Below are 26,879 nucleotides of genomic sequence, written 5' to 3' on the forward strand. Positions count from 1 at the left end.
CTGCATGGGTGTTCTTACTGTAGGCTTTGCAAATACATAGCTTTAATATGAGTACATTGAAGAGATGAGATGTTTTGATGTGTGTGAACTTGTAGTTTAGAGAGCTGTGTTTGTGGGGGAGCAGAAATCCTCAAGTAGCCAGGCCATTTTGAGTGACTTTTGTCTATTTTTTAAATCTGACAGTAATGGTCTCAGTAATAGACCACTACATGGTCCATAAAATAATGGTCCATAAAATAATGGTCCAAGAAGCCACTGCGCATTTATTATTTCTGAAAATTGAATAATGGACTGTCATCAGATACTGTAGAGCACTTCAGCAGTGCTGCTTTATTAGACATTCCTATGATCAAAATCCAGACAGGGTAACTTACTGTCAACTGGACATGGTGTTCCTTTCTGGTTCCTCTTCAAGCTTCTCTCTAGTGTTGCTGCATGCTATTTTATAAGAGTTGTGTTTCACCTTGGAGTTGGCAGTGTTCCATGGAGGAGTAAGCTGTTTTATTTTGTTTTTCTTACATTCTTTACAGTGCACTTTGGGGCCTTTGACATGGAAACACGCTGTTATAGTCTCTCTTAATTTCTTGAGAGCTGAAGAATGAGCCACAGTCTAACAAAATACTCTCATTGGTCTGTGGTGATTAGTACGGTAACATGAGAGTGCTCCAAAGTTCTTGTTTCCAGTCAAGTGCAGAAATAATGACTTTTCTCAGATGAATATTTTTGGGAAGGAAAGTGGACAGAAAGAGATGTTCTGTGCTAGACTCTAGGCAGGTATTTGCAAGGATTCAAAGTGCTTCAAATACTGTATCAGTGGTTAACAGTAGGATTCTGCCTATTACAAGTGTGTGGTCTTAGGTCACCTCTGCTATGCCAGTCAGTATTTGATAAATTATTACGTAATGGGGCCAGAAGGTAGCATATAGTCTTTATATCAAGGAGAATGACAGACTATTAAAATCTGACTGGTAAATTTTTTGCAGGGAGTTGTGCTAGGGCTGCATAGCTGCCTGGCTATTTTTGGTTGCTGTTAGCTTTTCCCATTTTGGGAGCTTTCACTGACATTAATGGAAGCTCCATGCCTAGAACCTTTAGGGACCAAGTGGTGAAGATCAGTGGAGAGGATCAGAGAGGAGCGTTTTTTTGCCTTGGGTGTCTGTTTTCAAATAGAAGGTGACAGCATAATGTTGGATTTTTAGTTCTATTCCTCTGCAGTGCTCTACCTAATTCTTATCAAATGATGTAAGAGTTGCTGTATGTATTATTTGTACTACCGGGGCAAAATTAGTAATTTTTTTACTTTTAAAACGTAAACGTGATGTTTCCTTGATATATTTGGTTGTGGGCACTATTATGACACAATCATTCCTCTTCTGAGATGAGAGAAATAATGTTTCATTTGCTGGCAGTGCCCACTCCAAGGTTATCTCTTCAGTCACTTTTTATTTTTGAGACATATATATTTCATCTTTTCCACCTCAAGTTGCTGTAGAATTGCAGGAAAATAAGTATGCTTTCTATATAACAAAGCAAAATATCTGTTCAGTTACTAATGGAAACAGATGCACCATTGTTTTGGCTTGGAGCTTGTAGTCTGTTTGCCCCATAACTTTATAAGTTAATATTCTTTTTTATTATTCTCAGATGGATGATTGCATCCTTGAAGGTACAGTAAGAATTTGCAGGCCCCTGAAATCTTCTAACAAGTTTGCAATGTTTAATAATACTTGTTTTATAAAATTCAAAAGATAATGAGATCATATCTTTCTTTTAACTGTTCAGAAAAGCTTTTGTTACTGTTAATTTTACCTTCTTGATTTACTAGAGATGATAACATCTAAATATTCAAGTGTATCTTAGGAGTGGTGGAATAATTTGTAGCTGTAAATCAGCTGAGAGTATTTCTGAACCTCCTGAATAGAAGTTCTGCTCAATATTGGCTTGGCTTCATAAACTACAATTGTTTTGGGAAGGAAAAAAATACTCATTAGTCACCAAGAACTGAAATTAAAAAGATCAACTTCAGAAAAACTATAAGTGGACGGTCTTCTTGTTGAGGCTTGAAATGGGGGTTGTGAACAGTGACTGTACAGTGTCTGTACTCTCAAAGCCATCTATTCCCATTTAGTTCAGCTCGTTGCTGGCATGCCTGGTGTGTGTTCTGAAGTACCCTGCTCACAGGGCAGGACTGTGCAGTGGCTGTGCAGCGGCAGGAGCCGCTCTGCCGCACTGAGAGCAAGCTCCAGCTGCGAGCTGTCAGACCAGCCTGTGAAGGAAGGACGGGCTGGTTCCACGTTCACTCAGTCGTTACCACTATCAACACAGGCTGGTTTGAAACTGGTCACCCATGAGGAAGAGCTTTCTAATTCATGACTAGACCTTGAAGTCACACAGTGTATGTCTTTCTCTCATCTGTAGGATTTAATTGCGGCCTTAGATAATGTTTAGTAGGTGCTTTTGTGTGTGTATTTCAGCCAAAAATGAACAATATCTTATTCACTGACTTTTGACTTTTTCAGTCCTTAATCCATTTGTTCTGATATTACTCCAGTGCTTTTTTTGGCATTAAGGATAAAATTAAATTTGTGGCATTTTATTCTGTGTTGCTTTCCTTTTTCTGAGAATATTGCAGGTTTTGAGAGTATTACCAAGGGGAGGGATGTTATCTCCTGTCTTGCACTAACCCATGAAACATGTAAGGCTTTGCAGTAGTACCAGGGTTTATGTAAACAGTAGAAAGCAGTCACTGAGGAGAGAATTGATGACACTCGCTTCAGAGGTGTCTGTATTGGAGGCTGTGGCAAGTTTTTGCTGTGAGAGCTGAATGATGCAGACATACATGAGCAGACATGACAAGCTGTCCAGCACAGAGTGAGTTGATCGTACATTTCAACAGACCTGTCAATTCATCTGGCAAAAACTTACAGCATAGCTGAAGGTGAGACAGGCAGGATATATTGGTGTGGATGATACTAAAGCAATCCTCTTGGCCGTCCTTTTTGTCTTATGCATACGTGCAGCTTGCTCCTATTCTGGAGGTCTGTCTTCCTCTTGAAAAACCTTTGTAATTGGGAAGCTTAGAAGATGGGTGTTCTTGGTTGTAAATGGTCACAATGAACATTCATCTTCCTCAGTTTATTTCTGAGTCGTGCTTGTATCTAAGCTGTGGGAATGAATTGAATGTGCCATCCAAGCTTATCTGTTCTCAGAGCTCATTTCCACAATATATTACCCTCATGGAAACTGTTTCCTGTTTTCTGCTCATCTCTGTTTCCTCCTACTTCTACTTTTCTGGTGCTGGCCTCTTCAGTTTTTCTCTATACACAGCCTTGTTAATATTAGAACAGGAGATTTTTTTTCTTCTTCTTCTTCTTTTTAACATCTGTGCCGATCTTCTTGTGGTTTTCTATCTTTTCAATTCTCCATCTTTTTTGCCTTATCTTGCCTGTAGTGTCCTACGTCTCTGGAATATCTCTTGGTGCTTGTGTCTCTGCAGTTTCAATATTGCACGTATGTTCCTCAGGCAAGTCAAAACTATTTTGGGATGCAGTATAACTGAAAAATGCTGTAGAGCTGAGTGGCCAAAATCTATTTTATGATCCGGTGACTCCTCTGACAGGGCTGCGTCCTGTAGCTGGTAGAGGGACTGTGAGCTGGATCCTGCATGTGGGATCACATGAACTGCTGGAGATCTAGGGATTCCCTGGGACTTAGCTGTGTGCCTAGCTCAGTGCTGTTCAACAGTGAAGGGATGGTACCCACAGGCATTGTTCTTACCCATCTCTGAGCTATGCCTGGAAATCATCCTACACCCTGCTTTGGCTAGGGGTAGGAACTTTACTTCCAAGGACTTTACAGTTAATGACTTTTCTGTTTGTTGCTTGGTCTCTGGTTTATTTTTAATTTTATTTTCCCAACCCTGATGGATTTTAGTGCTTCATTATTACAGGGTTTTGTTATTGAGAACTGTCACAAAAAGCAGTATTTTCAGTCTTGTTATTAGAAATACATTCATCTGGAAGGACCTAGTGTTTAGTTAGTTCAGAAGTTAGGGGTTGAAGGTACTAATTGTAAGATGAATTTAGACCTGGATTATAAAGGTAAGTAGGGAATTAATTACATTATCTGCAGAACCAGAGGTTGTCTCAGATACTTTAAGGAAGACTTTGAATTTGCACCTCTACCTGCTCTTCAACAATACAGGATTGAATCTATATTCATGTTTGTTAATCTTTCTCTTGAGGGTTTGTCATGTCTGGGACATAATTTGTTGGAGCATTGGCTCAAGCCAGTGATAGATCCTTTCACATTTCTCCCCCAAATATTGAGACTACTACTGAGGAAGTCTAGCAGTTATTAACATAAAGACCCTTGGCATCTAGTGGGAGCAGAGTCAAGAGGCCAGGGAAAGGTCTGATGAGAATGAAACCCAAAGAGCAAGAAGCAATGAAACCAACTGCAGTCCAGTGTGAAATTTTCACTGAGGAAATATAATTTGTAGGAGAGGAGGCTACTGTGTGGTTGTAGTAAAAGCATACACTTGAGGAACAAGTGCGTTGATGGGATTTCATTTTATTTTTTGTAAGATGAAGGATATCTCCTTTCTACCTTTCATATAGGACTAGAAAGCCAGGTTTCAGCTCAGTTACCCCTTTTACTTAAGTTGTAAATATTTGATAACAAATTGTATTTAGAATGCTGTTGATCATTCCACTAAAATAACTTGTTGCATCTGCCAGCTCCAGTATGTTTATACATTGACTAATCTGTGCTGGGAGAATTGCAGTGGGAAGTAGCAGTGAGGACTCTTCAATGTTCTGCTGATATTTGGCTGTTTCTGACCTGTCTTCTGCTACCACTCAGTTGCGTGGCCATGGATAAGTCATTTCACTTTTTTGAGCTTCAGTTTGTTCATCTCTAAAACTGACAATTAAGGTGAATTGTTATGCAAATTGACCCTGTGTTTCAGCACCTATCCAATAAGTTGGCTTTGGGGATCCACCAACAGGTTTGCTTCAGCACGTGGTTTCCGTTCTTTCCCCCGACCACATAAATCTTTGATTACCTAGTGGAAGCAGCGGCCCCAACTTCCTTGACCTTGGATCTTTTTTCCTTCCCAAAGACTAGGATCGGGAAGATCATTTATTTTCCCAGTAGTTTGCTCTTAGTACAGACTGATGTATTTCATGTGAGGTGGTGAACTACTTCAACTGTGAAGAGTTTTTATAGTGTTGATGTATGTAGTTGCCGCGCTATCGTTACATGAATAAAAAAAATTCCTCTCTAGTTGGTTGTTCTTGATTTCAAAGTAGTAAACAGACTGGATCATTGTGAGCTACTCTGTAACTGAAATTATACTAACTGGAGCAGGAAAGATTCAATAATACCAAGAGCTGCCAGAGCTATGAGCCACTTGCTTTTTTATATGTGTCACATTTATCATATGGAATCAGACCTGTAAATTGACTGAACACTGGAACAGGTTGCCCAGAGGGGTTTGTGGAGTCTCTATCCTAGGAGATACTGAAAAGCTAGCTGGACATAGTTCTGGGCAGCTGGGTCTAGGTGGTCCTGCTTGAGCAGGGGAGTTGGACCTTCAGAGGTCTCTTCCAATCTCAACCATTCTGTGATTCTGAAATTCAGAAAATGTATCCAGAGTGATGAGCTTGTGTTTCTAGGGAGAAAATTCTAGTGCTGATTTCTTTTCCTTCCTGCCTCTCTCCTACCAATATGCCCTTACATGAAAGCCCCAGTTCTGCCATCTGCTGTGGCTCAAGGACTTCTCAGATACAGCTTTGCAGGCATTTGCCATCTAAAGATTGTTGCGTAGGAGAGCTTTTGTGGCTGCTAGCTGGAGAACCCTTTAGGCTGAAGGGCATTTTCCTGCTCCCTCACTGATCTTGAAGTGAAGGAAAGCTGCCACAGCTTTAGTGGAAAGTACTGCACAGTTAGGAGAAAATTGACTGCCCCCTATGTTGCTTTGCTGTCTGCTGGTTTATAAATTGTAATGCTTTTCATTAAAAAAGAAGAAAAAAAAAAAAGTGTCAGGTCTCTGTGGGTTCCAGATCATTAGCAAGATCAATTCCTTTTTCACTGCAGAGATCAGAGGCTACAGTCTTGCATAGCCAGTCCTTCAGCTGCTGACATACCAAGCAAACAATGCAGAAGCAGAAGAGCTGGTGTGTGCCTGCCTGAATTGCTATGCCTGAATTTTCTTTGTGATAGAAAATTCTTCCTTTGCATTGGAGACTGTGAAATGAATTCAGTCCCTTGCAGGATTGGGTCAGAACAGTCTCATCAGCTCCAGTACTGGAAATGTTAAATCCCCTAACTTGGGGCTTGCAGTGATGAAGATTTTTTTGGTAGTTTCAGGAAGCTGATAATAGAATATGAAACTTTCACCTCTGAAGGAGGGCTGGTAATAATTTGAAATTGTTGACATCTGAAGATGTATGCTCTGGTGCTGGTGTGAAAGAAGTTTGATGTGACTCAGTCCAGTTCCACAGCCCTAGCCCACACCACTGCTAACATGATTTGCAACCCTACTGGAGGTGCCAGTAGATACATCGGAGAGCCAAATGTATCGAACAGACTGAATTTACTTCTTAGTCACGGATGTGGTTGAGTCACAAGCTTGTGCGTTCTCAGTAAATACTGTAACTGTTCTGTGAATAAATAGAAGAACCCAATTTACAGAGGGTTGTAAGAGTGTACATCGTAAGATGCCATTCTCCTGCTATGACTAGTCTTAAAGTGTGGCTACGAGCATACCATTTAACATTTCACTGCTTTAACCTCTTATCCCCTGCAGAATGGGGTTCATGGGGTTGTTAAAATTTGATGATAAATTGCTCTGTAATACTACATAGCATGAGGCATTCTCAGTTCTTTGCTTTCCCTCTCTAGGGTGGATACACGCGGTTTATACTCCAGTAGATTCTCTGGTGTTTGGTGGAAATATCCTGCATAGCTTTAATGTTCCCATGCAGCTTCGCATCTATGAAATTGAGGACAGAACAAGGGTAAGGATACTTGATTCTCTTTTTAACTGAACAGTTCTTTGTGACTATGATCTCTCATAGTCTCTTCCTCATATTCCCTTCTGACAAACAAGAACTGATGGGATCTCCGTGTCAGAGTCGTTGAAACAAGAGGTAAACGTGAAGTAAGGAGACTTTAAAATGTTGGCTATTTTTAGTGGGATTTACTCATCTGGTTTTCCCTACTTCCCACAGACGTGTCCCTTCTGTGTCTTTTGTCTGCCTGTCAAACTTTCGTAAAACACCTTCCCTTTTGCACAAAAACATATTGCGCTTTACAGACCTTTGTACTGGTACTTCTGGTAACCCCCTGCTTATCATCTCTCTGTGCACACCTGGAATGGATACCTGAGCCTGGAGAACTAATGGGACTAGGATGGTTCTACTGTCTACTGAATTGACAAAGCTGCACAGAAGTTGCGTATGAAACGACATCTTCTATACTTTGCAGGATTTTCTTCTACAATGACTCAATACTGTGCAGGAATTCTTGGAACAAAGAGAATCTGGGGTGGGACATTAATCTGAACATTGTGATGTTCATCTGGCTGTAGCATCTGCCTTATGGAAAGAGTATTACATCTTGGAGGAGGTTACTGTGTGGCCTCTTTGTTGGGAGCGAAAATTTTATCCTTGATTAATAAGCAGGACACCTAGTTGTCATATACTTTGCAGTTTCATAAAGTAGCAGAATCTGAAGGAAGTGCCATTGGTTTAGTCGGCTATTAAATAAGGTATGCAAGGAAATTATAGCATTCTGGTGCAAAAGTGGACCAGTGGTACGTGCAAATTCAGATGGGGACTTTTTTTGTGGCTGACTGTTTTGGAGGCATTGCACTGAGGCAGTGCTGGTAAATCACTGGCATGGTTGCCAGCTGTGGTGGTAATGGAGACTTGGACTGGCAAAATGGCAGGAAGTTGCAATTCTTCTTCGCTAAAAGGTCTTAAAATGGTATGTCTTGGACATCAGTACAGTTCACTGTTGGTCACCTCTACAAGAGGGCACAATTCTGGCTCCAGGTGGGCTTTTACACCAGATTGATTTCTTTGCAGTGAGAGTACATAGGCCTGAAGCAATATGTATTGTTTTGAAGTACATCTCTGATTGTGTGAGAGGAAGGGTGTCCTCCCTCCAGCCTCCCTTACTTCACAGGGGGTACAAGGCCTGGTAATCTTCACATTGCAGAACAGTGGTGGGAGCAGCTGGTTTCCTGGAGTGATTTTAATGAAGAGAAGGAATATTAAGCAGCAAAATGAATTCTTAGTGGAAGAGAGATGAAGACAAAAGCTGAAATTCAGGGGAATTGGAACAGAGGGAATGTAGCTGAGAGGAGAAGTAGAGACCAGAGTAGAGTTCAGCCTGGCTTTGAATAGGTGTCCCAAGGCAAGAATGTCAAGTGTCTTAAGAAAGCGTAAAGGGACTTGGACAAGAAAGAGTTATGATGGCAGAAGCAGGAAGGGGCTCACTGTGGCTAGAGAGAGGTGCTAGGCAAAGGAAGGTTTTCAGAGTGACTGTAAATAAGAACCAGCAGTATATGCCGGGTACGTATGCTGCAGGTGCATAAGGGGAGGGTGTGTTGTTGCCAGGAAGGATGCTAGCACAGGCAACTGGCATGGAGAATGGAGAAGAGGAGACTGGGAGGAAGGATTGATGCCAGGAACAAGTTATTTCTATTGGTGTCTATGGGGAAGATGGGAAGGAAACACTCTTTTTCCTGAAGTTGTATAAAAGGTGACATTTTGTTCCCAGAGGACTTGAGCAACCCAAGGTCACACACCTTGAGTTCTGACTGCTCAGTAGTGCTTCATGTCAGGCCCTTCTCTTTGGCAAGCTGGGTGCAGCTTTGATCTCCTAAGCTTTTATACCAGGAGGCAGAATTCCCCATAACAGTCAAATATTTTGGTAACTTTTAGGAATTTACCAGCCAGTTACGCTGAAATGCCTTTTAAAAGTCACTAGCAGCCTGATCCTGTGGGGAGGTTTTGGGAGTTGGTATCTGCCTCTTTGAAAATGTCCTGTCACAGGTTTTTTGGAAGAGGATCCTGCAGCATTTGAAAGTCCCAGATCAGACCTTTAGTCTTCTCAGTGTTAGTTTAGATTTTCTTCAAAGTCTGTGTAGTTCTTTATCATTTTCCCTCCAAAAAATAAAGTGCTTTAAAAAAGACTAATGAAAGCCAACAGCCCAGAATTTCCATGACTTCACAGAAACAATTTCAGCGGTTGCATGTTGCTGTGTGCAAGCAATGTGTTATGCACAGCCTGTACCTGTGTTCACAAACTTGTGCTCATAGGCAGCCATATAATAACAAAGCTGTGTGAACAATCGAAGAATAGCAAGAATTTCTAGACAGAAACAAAATATAAGCTGTGCAACTAAGGCATACAGAAGTTTGATAAAAGGCAGGAAAATCAATAATGCTATTTAGAAATAACAACACCACTACCACCATCCCCCAACCTAAAAATATCATGCAGGAATCTTGAAGGGGTAAATGTTTTCAAAATAGGATTCTAGTGTGTACTACTTGACAAAATTTGATGGGCAAAGCAAGTAATTTCTTTGTTCAAATAATTCTATTCATACACTGGCTAATATAGCAGACTCGGTACAGTATGTAGTTCACACAATTTGCCAGTGTGAACATACTGCAAATGAGTTTCTCATCAGTATTGATCTTTCCATTGTGTATAGCACAGAAGTAAATGACATGATGTGATTGACGAAGTAATTTGCCACACTCAAATCAAAGTGTAATACAGGTGTGTTTCCCCTCTTCATTTTGCACAGAGCAATTTTATGGAGGTTTCACTGTGTTTAAACCTGCTATATAATGCTTAATCATCTTTGATTGCTGATATTCAAAGTAATTTTTATGCTAGGTGTAGTTGTTATTGTCTTAGCATCTAAGACAAGAATAAATACATGGTTGAAATGGTAATGCTGATTTACAGCCTGATAAAATTGCCTAGTTTATATACTTGTCATGCTTATTCTAGCTTAATTTCTCATATCCCTGGGAGACTTTTTAAGAGGGTTATAGCCATTTAAAAATAGTTTTAAGGAGTAATAAAAAACATGTCTATTGTTGGAAACAGCTCCTAATGTGCAATTGAGGTAAACAAATATTCTCCAGCCTTACAGTTTGTAGAGACTCTCATTTTGCAGTCTGGCTTTCCTAGAGGCCAATTAACAGCTAGTCAAATAGGCCAAGCTGTTTAGCTCTCTGCTAGACCAGCTTGAATAACTGCAAAGCAGGCTGCCATGCAGCGATTCATCATCTTGGCACAGGGGTGTTACAGCTCTGTATTACTGAAGAGGAAGAATGTGTCAAACTTACTCCCAACTCATCTAAATTTAACAGTGTTAAAATATTTGAACACAAATAGGGACAAAAGCACTCACAATATATACGTAAGGTGGTCACTCACAGATGATGGTGTTTGCTACTGATTTTGTTTTCTGGAATGTAAGATAATATTTTAAGTGGATAGAGTAATTATTTTGTAAATAATCAGAAATTGTTTTTCAGTATTGTGATTAGATTGATTAAACACAAGTGGGGTTTGTAATGATTTTAATGGACATTGTGGAAGAGCCTAATACTTTCTTAAGGAAAATGTGTGCCTTACTTGCTTAGGTTTTTTTGTTTTGTTTTTGGAGGGGGATATAAGGCTCTCAAATAATTTCACTTTGAACTGAAGAAACGGATCATATTCCAGAGAGGATTTTTCTTGCCGTACAGGAATAATTAAAAAATTTATTCAGTGGATTGTAAATTATTAATCACAGAAGTTAGAGCTGGAAATGCCTATTAGATGATCTAGTGTATTTCCCTGCTGGTGGGGGTTTTAGTCCTCTGGCAGTGTCTGTATCAGATATTACACTTTAAATTCATCACAGACATTTTTAATTTCTTTCTTTCTTTCTTTTATTCCTCCCCCCCTTCCCATAGAGTTCATTTGACCATAAGTGTACAATGGAAAAAGTACGGACATGTACATAATGCGGTTCACATCCATTATAATTAATAAATGTCCAAGGATATCATAAAGGACGTACTCCTCTATACTTTTCCATAAGACAAACTTTAAAAGATTTTTAAAGCACTGTTAGACTTGCTTTACTGGCAAAAGGCTGTAGATCTTTGCACAGTATCTCTTGCTACATATGGTAGCTCTTACTTCTGAAGGTTTGTAAAAGCAGGGCCTTGTCGGGCAAATAGTGAATTACAGAGGCATGGAGGGATTTGCTGTGGGTTGGAACATTGATAGTGAGGCAATTAGGAACTCAAATTGAATATTAAAGATTGATATACATAATGGGAGCACTGCATGCATTACTGCCTTGTCTTTCACATTGAATTAACATTGGTAACAACTAAATTTGGTGAAGCTCAGAATCTGTCAACAAATGTTGAGCAATGATGTCTTTAATATTCCCAGGCATGTGGCTGAAAACCTTTTGAAGGCTGAGGGGTGGAAGGCGGCTTCCTGTTTGTAAGTCAATTCTTTGCAAATTTTGTTTCCTGCAGTGCTCTCTTGGAAAAATTTGAGTTCCTTTATTAGCATATATTTTAGCATGGCTAATTTCCCCTGTGTTCCATAATAGTGATAAGTGACGCGATCTCTTCTTTATGACAAATAACTAAACCAAAGGAAAAATATTCTCCAATGCAAAAAGGCCCTGGGGTTAAATGTTCTCACATTTAGGGGGATGTTGTTTTGTTGTTTGGGTTTTGCTTTTTTTTTTCCTTTTTTTTTTTTTTTCTTCTTTTTTTTGGTATGTGTGCTTTGTAACAAACAACACAGGGAAACATTTGGGAAGGTGCATCATCACTGGATGCATGACCCATAGCAACATACACTTCAGATTTACCAGCTACATTTGTGTTGAATTTAAGAGATCTTAACTTTTGGGAATTGCCATGGAATATTTAAATCCTGCACTGTGATACATTTAGTGGGACAATACAGTGTATTTTCCCTTCGTTACGTTTTGTTTTATGGCTAAAAGTGTTTGCATTTCCTGTGTCCTGGGAATAGAGAGGCAAGTTCTTTGACTGTCCACCTTGGGGACAGTTTTCAAATATGGGCATACTAGTTAAGTCACTGATATGCTCAAGTGAATGCTTTTATCACCACACAGATGTTTTGGCAATGCCTGCTTTGCAGAGCTGAATGAGTTTCCAGGTGCTGGGTTAGTGGTTCTGTTTAGACTTTGGGGGTTTGGGTAATCTGGGGTGGGGTGGTGTTTTGGTTTTGTTTTTTAAAAATGGGCTTTCTAAGATAATGCTCCTTTATGGTGCAGTCCAGCTTTTCATTAAAGGTGGGCGGACACCTCTTGGCTAGGTGAGCAGTTAATATGCATAGAATGTCTTAAAGCAGTTCCTATAATCCCAGTGCAATGCATGCACACAAGCCTGCAAAATGCAAATTTTGGTGCCACCAGGAGAAAGAAGTGTACAGTGTAAGTACAAGTGCATGCAAGATGCATGGCATCCATTTTTAACAAATCACAATAAATATACGTATGTTCTTGCATTTTAGGAGCTTCTCAGATTCTTCTTTGGTACAGTGACCTCCCATAGATAGAAAACTGTGTTAGAAAGGAAGGAAACCCGCTTTGTTTTCTTTCGGATCTGAAATAATCTCACAAATACATAGTGTTGGAGAATAAGCTTTTTGTGTGAGAACAACAGGTCTGAGATGTAAGAACAAGTGCACAGCTTGACAGGATCTTTTGTCAAAATCCTGCTTTTCTATTCTGTTTGTGGCAAAAGCTAACTTGCTACCAAAATGTTAAGTGTAAACTACATAGGGGATTTTTACTTTTAATGTGTAGTTATCAATAATTGAGAATTTGTGTGTTCATTTGTTTAATCAAATTGTTGTGAAGACCATAATTGAAAAAGATGTATTTCCTGCTTGACTCATTTTAGGTAATGTTGCCATTTTGATAAAAATCGTGTGATAGTGTTTAGGAAATAAAATTTTAAAATCCTTTATTTTAACTTGAGTTCTAGTGACTAACATCTGTATGTGACCACCCTATGTTTATACAGTAGGTAAATAATACTGTAGGGGCCATCCATCAGTTTCATGATTTCACAAGAACACAAACCCTTTCCTCTCCCACCACCCCAAGAGGATACAAATTAGTGAACCAAGAAATGATGCTATCATGGCAGGCAGGCAGGCAGTCTCCTCATTTTGTATGCTGAAGGCATACATCTCACTCGGCTCCCACCCTCTCTCCCCTCCCCCTCCTGCATACTGTTTGTGCTCTTGATAACATGATGAGAATGATGACTGGCCCTTGTGCTGCAAACTTCTCTCCCTTCCCCATGGACTGACAGTCTTGATCTTGCTTTCAGGTGCATGCTAAATTCCGTTATCCTTTCTACTATGAAATGTGCTGGTATGTTCTGGAGAGATACGTGTCCTGTGTGACCCAGCGCTGCCACCTCAGCAAAGAGTACCAGAAAGAATCAATGTTAATTGGTGAGTGAATCCTTTGAGTGCATATTCAGAACTGATGCTGGCACCTTAGGCTAGTTACTGCTTTGGTTTCTGCAAAGCAGGTTATAAATTGAATTGGAGAACTGTAGAAATTCCAATGAACTATTTCTTTATTTTGGGGTGGGGAGGGTTTTGACTCTTAAGCATTTCCATGAAGTACCAACCTACTTAGAATTATATTTATTGAGCATTCCCTTAGCAAGTGGATCCCAGAAAAATAATTTTTGGATGCGTTTGTTCTTTGGTTTCAGTAATGTTTGTGTTGAGATGATCTGCCAAACAGTTGAGGATTTACTGCTATGTTTGGCACAGTACCTTAGTAGCCAGAAATGTGTGCATTACAAATGTGCTCTGGTGGGATGGATATTTAGTCCTTTTATAGAGCATCTCCTCTACAGAATGTGTTACGGTCACTAAACCTGGCTTCCCTCTCCTTTCTTTTCTTTAATCTCTCCTTTAGTTCTGTCTGTTTGGTGACTGACTTCTAGTTCTGCAAAGTAATAAAACCAAGAAAATACCTACACAAATCTACGTGATCTATAACCTAAGTGCAGGGAGGTCAAAGAAACCTTTACAACAATAGCTGAAAATGGACCATAGCAGAGATGGATAGATGTGCCTGAAGCGGGAAGGCATTACCTTGGCACTGATGTGAGCTTTACATCAGTGTGTGACAATTCCAGTTGTTGCCTTGCTGAACTGCCCTGTTTTTCCTCCTTTTAATGGAACAAGACAGTGGGCCATGTTGCCTCCCTGCTTTTAAGTGCAGAATGGCTGAAAGTAGCACAAGTGCCAGCTAAATCTTAACTGATACATGTTAAGTGTGGAGGATGACTAAAGTATTTCTGTGCCTCCTGCTCCCTGAGGTGCCACTTGGAGTGAACCTGGCATGCTTGGAACTGCCCCGGGTTCTGGACAGAGTGGGGAAATGATCACCTACTAGAATAATTCTTAGTAGAAGGGATTGAAGAAGTTACGGGCAGACATCACTCTCCAGTGAGTATTACTGACCAAGAATAACTTGAGGGACCTAATAGTCTGTGTAGATAGGCCAGGGAAATTTCTTGGGGTCACAGGGAAATTGGGTACTTCACAGTTTGTTCTCTTCTTAGCTTTGTGAGACCCCGGTCAGAAGGGTTAGTTAAACAGGAGCTCAGTGTGGAGAAGTTTTTCTTGTTATACAAGATCATCCTGTAGGAAAGGATGAATTAGCCTCTTGGATCAGCTCTTCATAAAGCAGTGACAAAACTCTGATGACTGCATTCATTGGAAAATAAGGAACAACCTCCTGTTGTCTAAACCACTGGCATGGAAGGAGGCTCGTCCTGCAGGCCGGATGGGGGTGTCAGATCGCTGAGGTGTAATTTCAGAAGAAATTCAATGCGGAGAGTGAATGGTTCAGGATGTTGAGATGGGACCTTTCCCAGCTAAATCACCAGTGGGAATTTCAGCCCAACTCAGTAGTTATTGATAGTGGTTTGGTGATCCCCACGAAATATGCCTCAGTCCAGTTACTAGCTGAGAGATACTAAAATCATATAAAAGCTCATTGGGAACCATAGATGTCCAGTATCTAGAGGGAAAAGAATTGTTTTGCATGACCAAAGAGTGCCAGCTGCAAAGACATCAGGAAAAGGAGCTTGGCTATTTGGAAGATGGTTTGGTGCAACATTGTCTGGGCCTTGTTGTCTCCTGTGGTGGCTTCAGTTGTTGGCCTAGCAGAAAGTGAATATGAAACTGTTTTGCTGTTGTTTGGGCATGGTCTTATGGTCATTTCAAGCTACTGTGAGAAACATGCTGCTCTCACAAGACTATTCCGTTTCTCGAACTCTAGAGATTGTGCAGCTGCCCCATGAGCTGAATCAGTTCAGCTATCTGACTGAAAATTAACCCTATCGAAAAATGAATATATTTGTTATCAGTAGGATTGATGAGCTGATGCGACTTGCAGCCCTACTGCATGGCTGTGGGTGCCAAGTCGAGGTAGGTGGTGGAAGCATCTGGGTGGGCAGATCTTAAGCTGTTGTTACTGTCTTGAATGGGTTGGTACTTTCAGCTTACCTAAGTGATATCTACTGACAGTGTGTAGTTCATCCACCTGCCTGCTATCTCTTGACTTCAGAGTATTAGCGTGCTGATAAAATCTCTGACATCCAGGGCCTTTCTCTCCAGGAGAGACAGATGTGTACTTCTTTTTGTCAGAAACTTGCTTTTTATTTCTTGGCAGAATCTTAACCTTAAAATAATTATTGAACTGGGGATTGTGGTTCAAAAGCCTAGATCTATTATATCTACTGGATCTTTCATTTTGGCATTTGTCAAATTCAAAGGAGTAAAGGTACATTATTTACCTTTACAAAGCTGCGCTGCTTTGTTCTGCAGGAGTAATACTGGTGCAAATACTTGCTTGTCTTTTCTTTTAACTGGTCTCAATGTCCAGCCTCTTGACTCAAATAAATCTCTATGAACTATAATCCTTGAATTACACTTGTTTGTTCTGCAGTGTCTGTATCTTAATATCATTCACCTGCTGTGGGATAGGAGATCCAAATGAGGTCAGTGTTCCAAAACCCCACCGCTTTGTTTTTAAGCTTCTCCTCAGAACTGCTAAGGTCCTTAAATTGTCCTTTCCTTAGAGACCTCTCTATCCACAAGCAATTTCTTGATTTCCCATGAGAGAGTATCCCTTGACAAAGAATTTCCCATTATTGTCCTTAAAGAGTAATGAAACAAAGTACTTAACTTCTCTGCAGACTCCTCAATAGATTTGTCTTCTGTCCTTCTTAGTTTAAGAAAAAATTCTTCACATCCTTATACTCATTTTCAGAAATTCCTCTTGAATAATCTTAATGTTTCTCCTTTTTTTTTTTTTTTAATAATTTCCTTGACATAATTTGTTGTACATGTCTACTTTCTACCTTTCTTTTTGGGTGCTTGAACTTGCTATTTTTCACTCTTGAGTTGTGCTGCTTTCTTTTCTTACATACCTTCTGATACAGTGGTCTTACTGGATCTCAGAAGCTAAGAAGCAACAGGTGATTATTAGTTGAGGAGGACATCCACCAGAGATAGCACAGGATGCTGCCCATGGTCTCTGGGATTCATAAGGTGGTAGTTCTCATAGAATTGGTAGAGATTCTGTTCTACTGTGTGGAAAAAAAGGAGATTACTGTGGTGATAGAGAACATCTTTGGAGAACACAGAAAACTGAATTCATCAGCAATTGTGTTTTAAAGATATCTTTAGACTTTTCATACTATGTTGTCATTACACAGTATTTATTTGCTTTGACGTGAACGTTGCTAAATTCAGAGTGACTCTTTCAAGGCATTGCCTACTCATGAAAATGTATTGCTGTGATTGTGTTGTTTTACCTCTGTCCTGATAGTTGCATGCTAGCATAGCACTTTATATTGTTCTTTGTATTTCTGTTTACTAAATGTCTTGACTCAAAAAACTTCAAATGGGGAAAAAAAAACCCACCTTACTATAGGCAATGCTAAAATCTGGAGTGTTCCCGCTCCTCAAAAAAAGACGTCTGCCCTTCTAAATGAGTTGGAAGATGATGACCGTGGTTTCCTTACCCATTCTTCAGGCCCAGAATTGAGTTTTCAGGCAGTTGCCTCCTAGTTAGTGTGTGAGACTGTTCTTTTCAGATCTCTTCTGCAGAAGGGCAAACACTCAGGGGAATGATGACATGACAGCAATCCCAGGCTGCTGTAAAAGCACACAATCTCTCTTTCTCTCCCTTTTTTCTTTTCCTTGTTCCTCTCAACTGTGACATTTGTCCTGCCGGCTGAAATCAGAAACAGATCCTATTTGGGTTTCCTACTAGATTTGAACATGCACTGTTTCGGGATGGATATGTCTTCATTATTTTTACTCTTACCATGAATGAGTCTGTACTGCATGTATTCAATCACAATTGACCTTCAGTGAGATATGGATCTTGAGAGTGAGCTGACAAAGAGTAATTGGGAGAAGATACTGGGCTATCAAAAATGTGCTTTCTCTGTAGCCTGCAGCTTTTAAGACTCCCATTGCTAAAATTTTAACAGGATGGCTCTAACTATATGTTAAGCCTGATGGATGAAGAAGATATGCCCTCTGGCATGGTGAAGGAGCCATGTCTTTTTTTCCTCCCTCTTCTCAGGGGATAGAAGAGATTTGCTTATGATAGACAGGTACTGGACTATCAGTCACTATTGAGTGATTTCTGTGTGGGGTGCTCCATGCCGTGATACATTTCCAGTATGCTCAGGGTTTTTTTCTGCTAATGACAATGTCATTGCTGTCTTTAGCAGACCAATAGGAACTGCTGCTCCCAAGTCACAGTGTCAGGGTTTGGAGCTGGGAGTGGCAAGATAGATATTACACACTGAACTCTTTTTACTAAAAGAGTTTAGAAAGATTTCATAATTATACCTCACACCCCTCCCTTTCTTTTAAGTTCTGTAATACAGCAAGTTGCTTTTCAGCAAGGAAAGAAACTGTGTATAATTATCCTTCTTGTACAAGTGGATAACTGTGGGGAAGATTAAGTAATTTGCCCAGAACCACAGGGAAGTGAACTGCTATAGAAAAAAAAGGTATTTCTAGCTCACTGTCCTGTGGTCAAGCCTGTGCTGCTACTCCTCTTCACTGAGTTATGTCACTGACTGGTTTGTATAAGCTGGTTTTATTTGCTTTGAGATGGAGAGGGGTGAAGGTCTTTTTGCACTAAGTGGTATGGAAGCCCAGACTGGATAACCACTCTAAAACTAGAGTTCTAACCTGGTATTGGCTGGTGCGTTGACTCAGAAGAAGAAACCACAGTTGCACTTAGCAGGAGCTCTTTTCCATGGAGAGACTTTCTAAACCAAAAACCTCCAAGTCAGTGGAACCCTGGTAATACACTGCTAAAAATGCACTTCTTGACAAAATAAATGCAGATTATCCTTATGTAGGGCCTCAGCTTGCAGCATAGTAACTTTCAGTCAGGTACTGTTTGCATTAAAATGAATAAATAAAAATAATGATATATTGCATTACTACAAAACACTTGAAAACATAAGATGGAACCTTCCTCACCTTGAAGTTATCCTTCCATTATTGATTCCCTTGGCTTTTTTTTTTTTTTTAATTACCAGCAGTAGCAGACAGTTGTTGTCTTTTGAAAGCAGTCCACTCTTAATCTGATAGTGCAACAGTACTGTAATCCCCTAGTGCTCCAGAATAGACTGGTACATTTCAGGTTAATAGCAAGCCCTGTCCCCAGATGTGAAGTTAGGCAAGGCATCAGGTAACTGCCAGGCTTGCAGAGAACAGGCCACAGGGCACTTGTTTGGTGATGGCTCATTTTGAGGTTAGATTTAGATTGGGTTTTGTCTGTCCATACCCAGGTGTCGCTGGCACAGCAGGGCCTGTCTTGTGCAGACAGCCGGTGGCAGGGAAGCGGTGGCAGCTGGCGGAACAGAATTGCTGGCCCCCCCCCCCCGTGTGCTTGTTTCTGATGGGAATAGGCTCCCAGTATGCTGTGGTGTTCCACTCCTCGCTTGCCTTTTGTTTCCATAGATTAGAGCAAGAGACAAAAAGTGGAGATCTCTCTCGAAGGCTGTTTTCTCTTAGCACCAGAGCATTAGTTGGAGTAACTCGATCTCCCTCTCTTTCTTTAGGCCTTATCTACGCTTGCTATTTGCCCCAGTTACAGCCATTAGTTCCTGTTCAGCAGAGCCACAGCATAGGAAGACAGAAACATAATTTTCTTTGTGCAGATTTATACCAATTTCTGTTAATGATGCTGTACTGGTAGCGTAGGGAAGCGTATCTGCTTTCACCTTCTTCTGCTTTATCACTGGCATCTTCTCCCATCTAGACTGGGCTTTTGTGCTTCAGTCAATTGTAAAATAGTTCACCAAGGCAGTGTGGCTTAGAGAAGGGGCTCCAACCCTGGATCCAGGAGCCTGGATTCTGATTCCTGGTTTTGCCCTAGATTTGATGTGCGACAATGAGCAAATCGTGCTTTCTCCCAAGCATCTGTTTCCTCAGCTGTAAAATGGGAGAATGACATAAGCTGATTATATAGCCCTTTGAGGTGGGTAAGTGTGCTAGCTACTGTGGACAAAGGAGAAAACAGTATTAAATAGAAGTTGGATAACCTAGTGGTTTTTAAATGTTCTGGTTAAGATATTTTCTAATCTTGTTTATTTTTCTAAGAGAAGCATGGGGGTGTATTAGCACAGACCAGGGAGGAGGAGCTGCTTTGGAGTGTTGCATGCCACCACCTCAGCACACAAAATAAACTGTGCTGTACTTCATGGTGAAGCTTTTTTGGAGGGATGCAAGGAGGATGTTAGCCCGCACTGTGGATGTAGAGCTGGATTTGGCTGTGACCAGCCTTGCTGGTAGCTGGTATTTTTTGTGACTGCCATCTTTTCACAGGTGTTTCAGCTTAAATGTGCCTTTCAGGAGTAATTTTATGGCTATTTTGGTTCTGAGGAAAAATGCAAACATGACTGAAGGAGTAGACTAGTCACAGAGATGCTTGATTTTTGCAGACACTGTAGCAACAGCACTTTTTCCCTGAGAAGTATAAAGTGGCTAGCTCGTATCTCTTGGGCACTAACCTGCAGAGGTCTACCTGGCCTTACAGAATTTTTATTTGAAACTGCAAAGCTAAGCAGCTAGGCTAACTGCCCTCAGATAGCTACTCTGCCACTACCTGTTGCATCTTTGTTACTCAGCTGACAAGTAACGTGTATTTTGCAAGAAGATGGTATAGACTATGCAAGAGACAAGGAGCTTCTCTGTGATAAGCATGAATTTGCCAGCTTGCAACTGGGCTTCAGTGTTTGTTTTGAACCTCACTGTTAAACAACCGGATACTGAGCTTTTTCTTTAATGTTCATTTAATCATTCCTTAAGCATAATTCACATTGTCCTAGTCCAAAGCTACTGCATTGCAAAGCATGAAAGCTGTGAAAGGAACTTTTCATTAATTGTTCACTCATTTTTTCTGTATGACTTCTGTTTCCTTTGCAGAGTGTTTTTGTTTGCAGCTTGATCTCATACCCATTTCAGCCAGTATTAAAATTCACATTGACTTAACTGGGTGTTGCCAGTGTTAACTGTATTTTCCACAGAAATTCCTGCTGTTGCTAGCCTGCATTCAATGTTGTTCACTTAGTAAAGGAAATTGTGTCTAATAAATAAAAAAAGATGTGTCCTTTAGGGAACTTTGGCCACTAGTTTCCTATATTGCTTTCACTGCTTGATTGCATGGAGTTGGGTAGCAGTTGGGATTTTTAGGGGGAAACCTAGTATAAAACTAAGATTAACAGTTCTTTAGACTCAGAAACTTGCCTTTAAATTTTCCTGAGAAGTACCTAGAACGTATCAGGGATGGTGTTAAGAAAAACAGTATCATGCAACTCTGTGACAGTCCTTGCATTTCTCAGTGTGTTTAGGCTTCTTGTCTGTAAAGTAAGCATAATTTTAATCCTTTGTCTCAGAAGAGCAATGAGTATTCACGCAGTAGGTTCTTGTTTTACCAACCATTGCTTGCAAAGAGGAAAAGTATTGAGAAGTTGATTTTCTGCCGTGCAGAGTTCCTGGAAGAATGATGATGTACAGCATTTTAACGTGCTTTCTCCCATCATTTTTCCCCTCCTCTTTCTGTGCTAACTCTCCTTTTAAAGCTGTAAGGCTGCCGAATCTGGTCTCTTTCGGATTTGCGGGAAAATTAATTGTGTGTGACTTAAGAGCTCTGCCTACTCTTAATTGAAGGCATAGAGGACTGAAGCTTTGAAGAAAGCATAATTTTTCCCTAAATGTTTCCCAGTCATTTGAACTGAGTAGATTTTAATGAAAACCAGCATTAAAACAAACAAACAAACAAACAACCCCCCCCATCCAAATTAAAAATCAGCTGAATAGAGCCCATTCCTGTCACATACTTAGTAGGCATTATCGAGTGCCCTTTTAAATAGGCAGTGCCTAGCCCCAGTGGTAGAGTAGTGTTTAAGCTATGACTTACATTGGGTAAAATTTCAGCATTCTTTTTCTAACTTCCAGATGCAAAAAGAAAACGCAGCACAGACAGCTATTCATCAGATTCGTGGTTAGACATGGATGAAGAATCTTGTGATGCCCATATCCGGGAGGAGAAGGATGACAGCTTGGATAAGAACTCTAAATCCTTGTTGGATGGCTCCTCCTCACCCAACAGCACACACTCAGAAGGGAAGGAGGGTGCAGAAAGAAAACAAAAAGCCACAGTAATGAGATACCTAAAAAGAACTTTGTCTAATGAGTCGGATGACAGCGTAAAATCAACGACCCCCACGGACTATCCCAAAACACCAACAGGGTCTCCAGCTACAGAAGTTTCAACCAAATGGACTCACCTCACAGAATTTGAACTGAAGGGTTTAAAAGCCCTGGTGGAAAAGCTTGAATCTCTCCCAGAGAACAAGAAGTGTGTTCCAGAAGGCATCGAAGATCCGCAGGCTCTCCTAGAGGACATGAAGGTGGGTGTGATAGCTTGCTGATCCACACAAACTATTTTCTGTGGTTATAGAAGACAGCAGGAGATCAGAAAGCAAGTTCTGCAGCAGAGGGATGGCAGCTTGTGTAGTGACCAGCTCATATCAGCCTGCTATGCCACAGAGAGGGAAATCATGCCTTCAACAAAAGCCATCTCCACTCTGGGGAGATGGCTGTTTGCAGTCTGATTTAATTGATGCAGTCCTTGCTGACTGTCGTAGCCATGGCCAAAAGTTTAGATCCTCTCATAGTTCAGCACTTGTTATGTCCCATGTGTAAATACTATACCTCAAAAAGCCTATTTATATTTATAGTCTTAATCTGCCCTTTTTGGTCTAGTGTCTTTCTGGAGTATATCTGATTAACTGACACAGGAAATGTAAATACTTGATTGTAATTCAGAAGATACATTGTCTAATGTTTTCAGTTGCTTTTTTTTTTCTTTCACCTTTTTCATTTTCTTTTCCTCCATTGCCCTCTATAGGTTGATAATTATTCTCCACTGGTACAATACACTGCTTTTGGAGATGGTGTGAGGAGTGAATGCTCACTAGTGACAGAACTTCTCTTTAGGTTTTTAGCATACTGAAGGTGGTAGCCCATCTGACTTGGGGATAGATTCCTCCTGAAGACCAACATGGCCTTGCTACTTCGAGTCCTAACCCTGCCTCTGATCCGTGGCATCCCTTTGGACTACTTGATTAGCTTTTCTGTGTCTTGTTTTCACATTGTATAAAGTAGGCATCTTAATTATTTTTTTCAACAAAGCGGAGAGCCGCATACTCTTGTAAATATGCTGGGACTTGGCCAATAAGGCTAAAATTGTCAGCCTGTCCTCCACAGGTCCAGTACCATGGCAATTTGGCCTGATTTGGAACTATGAGTAGTGATGCGTGGTCTTGTTTTGGACAGCTAGTTTTGCACTGTTCCTGTGTATAATGTGGTTCTTCAGCTACATACATTCTATACACAAGAGCTGTGTAAGCCGCAGTCTGAGGGGAGAAATACATGTTTATATAGTAAAAGGGGAACCTGTGCTTCTTTAGTGCAAGTAGTGTAACAGCTGCTTAGAAATGGCTTCAAAGCTAGTTAAAGAATACTGAACATGTGCGGTGTGCAGTGGAACCATATTCCACAATCTTGGAGCCTGGAATTGTGATACACGGCACTCATTTTGGTAAACCACAAGAGCTCAGAGTCTCTTCTTGCAAAATCAGCCACTTTGTGTATGACAGTGGGCGCACATGCCCAAAGTTGTGGCTGTAGATTCACTGGCTTGCTTTGTGATCAGTCATCTTCTAATCAGAAATCAAAATGAAGCTTTGAGACCAGGAGTTGAATTTGTGGTGAAGGAGAAAGAATGGTAGGGTAACTTTTCCAAGCGTGATGTACAGACCAAGTTTCACTTAAAAATAAACTGCCCCTTCTTGCAATCCCAGAAAAGGGTACAACATGTAATAGATGGTGCAGATGTTCAGAATATGATCATGCATGCTCTTTTGATGACATACTCCAATGCACTGTGAGACATCTTAGTAGAACATGGCAAGATACCATATGTGAATCTGGTTTAAAGCACCGTGTAGGAGTATATGCTTTCTTATTCCTTTCCAGAGCAGTGGATTCACTAGCTACAGAGATGGAGAACTGCAAATGGACATTTAAGAAAAAAGCCCAAGTCGTGCCCTTTTTGGTGATACTGTGCTTTAACTGGTATTAAGTGGGCATCTGCCAGTTTATTTTGTGCATCTTGCAGAGTTGCAGTCTGATGTTCCATCTTCTTTGATAACTGCCTGCTCCTAAACTTTCTCTGCTTGCCAGCACACACTGTAACCATCAGGATGTAGTCCAGCATCTGGATATTTATGGTTCCCTGCTGGTTAAAAAGCCTATGACCACATCTAAACATCATGCATGCTCCAGAATTGTTTTCTCTGGAATCACCTCTGTATGTTTGGCAAGCCTGTGACTGATCAGTCAGAACAAGACCTTTTAAAAGTACGTTAACTCAAGCATCTCCTTGAAGTGTCTAAAGAACTCTTAAAGAACTTTCTTACCCATCTCTTTTACAACGTTGGCCCACATTTAAGGCGGCCCTCAATTTTCAGAGAATGGAAGTCAATACAGCATAGTAAATTAATTAAAGCCCATATAGTCTGTTTCCTCCATAACTCTCCCTACAGCTGCATAATCCACTTGCTTGGTGCTCTGAAGGAATTGGGCCAGTTAGGGTGAGTAGTACTCAGATCAGTGGTTGCTTGAGTACACTTCCTCTCAAGTCAGGAGTGGAGCCTAGGACTCCCCACACAGGCCTTCCCTTTGCTCATCAGCAAATTTTCTGAGACAGCGACTGACAAGGTGTGTCCTGTTCCCATCTAGAGTTGGGACCCTGGATGCAACAACCCGTTACTGCTTTCTGCTGCTGTGCTCGTTGACATGGTGGAGAACAGGGCAGTGGAGCCAAAGCATCCTATCTCCTTGTAACCCATGTGATACCAAAGCACAAAGTTTTATTCAGTTTGTTGGCTTAAAAAAAAAAATCAAAACCAATTGTATCAGTGTATGTTTACGGCTTCTACCTTCAAAGGATAGAGCATGCTGATGGAAAAGCTGCCAAGTGACTGATTTCAGCCCCTTGAGCATACATCTAGCATAATGGTCCTTGCAGGATTCCTGTATTACTTGCTGTTCAGAATGTGGCTATTCAGTATTTTGTTCTGTCCTTGCTCTTCAGTGTGTCTCAGGTATGTCATACTGTTCAGACCCTTAGCTGAACATGGTGATAAGAATGTTCCCTTGGGGTTCCCAGTGATGCTCATCACTACCATAGTCACGTGCTTCGCAAGTGGTAATTGATGAGCTGTTGTTATCTGGTTCACAGGTAGGGAACTAGGGTGCAAAGAGATTAAGATAAAAGTGACCATCATTTTGGATACTGGCTTTATGTGCCGTGGATGTGATTTTCAGAAAAGGTAGCATTATTTAAGAATGATACGTGCAAAAGATAATTTTAATGGTATGGAAACTGTAATTGCTTAACATTTCTGCAGAGCAGAAGTTCTGATCTTTAACATCCAGATCCCAAGCCAGGCGTGAGGAAGCGTAGGATCATAAAATTCATGACTGCCTCTGGAAACTTGATTTAAAAGGTTTGCCCTGTGTCACATAGAGACATAATGGCAGAGGAAGAAATACAGTCCATTTTTCCAGAATGGTATTTATCTCCTTGACCACTAAATCATATTCCCTTTTACTTTGCTACTAGTTTTCCAACTTGTACAGAAAATAATGTGGAGATTTTGCTGATAGCATTAGCGGTAGAGTGAGCAGAAGCCTGGCACCTTTACCTCACCCTGATGAATATCCAGAGCACCAGTCATCTGTGGGACTGAATGGAGACAGAAATCGTGCAGAAGAAGCTGTGCAGATCATACATGCTGTGACTGTATTCAGCTATATTCACAAGGTTTATTTCATGGGCAACCTGACTTTTGGGCATGTGATGTATTAATAATACATCCTATAAAAAGTACCCTTTTTGTATACCCATTTGGGAGTTATTTTTAACAAATGCATAGCAAGAACATGCTCTGACAGAAAGTCTGAAAGCTTTTGCTCTGCTTGGGAAGTCTTAAACAAGTTTCTTCCTGAAGAAAATAAATATGTGTTTATTGCAGCAGTTTTATTTCTTAATGAAATACACTCAGGAACTTTTCTGTATGACATTCAAGTCTGTCTTTGTGCTTCAGTAAGGTAATTAATGTTTTCAGAACACAGGATATGGGTAGCTAAACTGGAGAAAGGAAACCATTTTATTCAGTGATGTGAAGTTTCACAGAAGAAATCGGGGTAACTCGCAAAGAATCCATGCTTTTCTATCTAAGCAAGAATACACTGAAGGATGGGCAACTGATTACTGCTCTTAGGGGTAAATACAACTACAGCTATATACAGCTATTTAATGTCAAGCAGGTGAGACTCTTTGAAATAAAGTAATTTATTTTCCTTATGAGAAGGGAGACTGAAAACTAAACTAAGCCTGTGTAAATTCCTTACACGTCATCTAAGCTCCTAACTAACTGCGACTATCTAGTGGGGACACAGCAATCCAGAAGTGCCAAGCTAATGCCTCTGCAGATTGAGAACCCATTTATCACTGTGATCGATGGAGTGCAGCAGCACAAGGGAGGCTTATTTGCAGAGTATAACACAGGCCTCACTTGGGGAGCGGGTCAGCTCTTCCCTCAGCTCAAACAAGGAATTAAATTATTGTCGGCTGCAGCTCTGCTGTATGGGCACTGTATCGCATGAGACCTGTGTTCACCACCAAAGGAGCTTCTCAGAGGCCTCCAAACAACAGCAATTACTGACAGGAGCGTTCACTCCGTAGCAGATGGCATCTGAACCATCGGCCAAGGAGATGCAATACTCTCTGTATCCAAATGTCTGCGGATGGGCTCTGTGTGAGCTGTGTGTGCAGCAAATGTGAGGGGAAATTGTTGTACAGATAAACATACACTCCCTGAGAGTGCTCAGCTGACCCAAGTTGCAGAAGGACAGAAGGCTTGGCAGTATAACTGTTGGCAGGGTGAGCAGCCAGAAGACAGTGTGGCTGTTGCCCTCACATCCTTGCTGTTGGTGTTCCTGTTGGAGGCACTTGCAGCCTGCAGTATACATTCCATATATACATGCCCTGTATTGAAATATGAAACAGTGCAACAACTCTGGCTCCCAATTTAAAAATTAAGTAGCAGCTGAATTGTTAGAAAAGTACCTATGCTGATGAGGAAGAAAAG

At 40.8% G+C, this 26,879-nt stretch overlaps 1 protein-coding gene across 10 annotated transcripts in view; it reads left to right on the top strand.

The window, feature by feature from the left end:
- The window catches only part of KDM2B (lysine demethylase 2B), a 127,028-nt gene that overhangs the window by 55,978 nt on the left and 44,171 nt on the right, over positions 1-26,879 (top strand). For all 10 annotated transcript variants that reach the window (XM_075041319.1, XM_075041317.1, XM_075041321.1 and 7 more), the window contains 3 exons: positions 6,907-7,022; positions 13,416-13,542; positions 21,613-22,067. In XM_075041319.1, coding sequence (XP_074897420.1) covers positions 6,907-7,022; positions 13,416-13,542; positions 21,613-22,067 — 698 coding nt within the window. The remainder of the gene's footprint in view (positions 1-6,906; positions 7,023-13,415; positions 13,543-21,612; positions 22,068-26,879) is intronic.

This window comes from Buteo buteo, chromosome 11 (genome assembly GCF_964188355.1).
Source record: "Buteo buteo chromosome 11, bButBut1.hap1.1, whole genome shotgun sequence".
NCBI classification, from domain to species: Eukaryota; Metazoa; Chordata; class Aves; order Accipitriformes; family Accipitridae; genus Buteo; species Buteo buteo.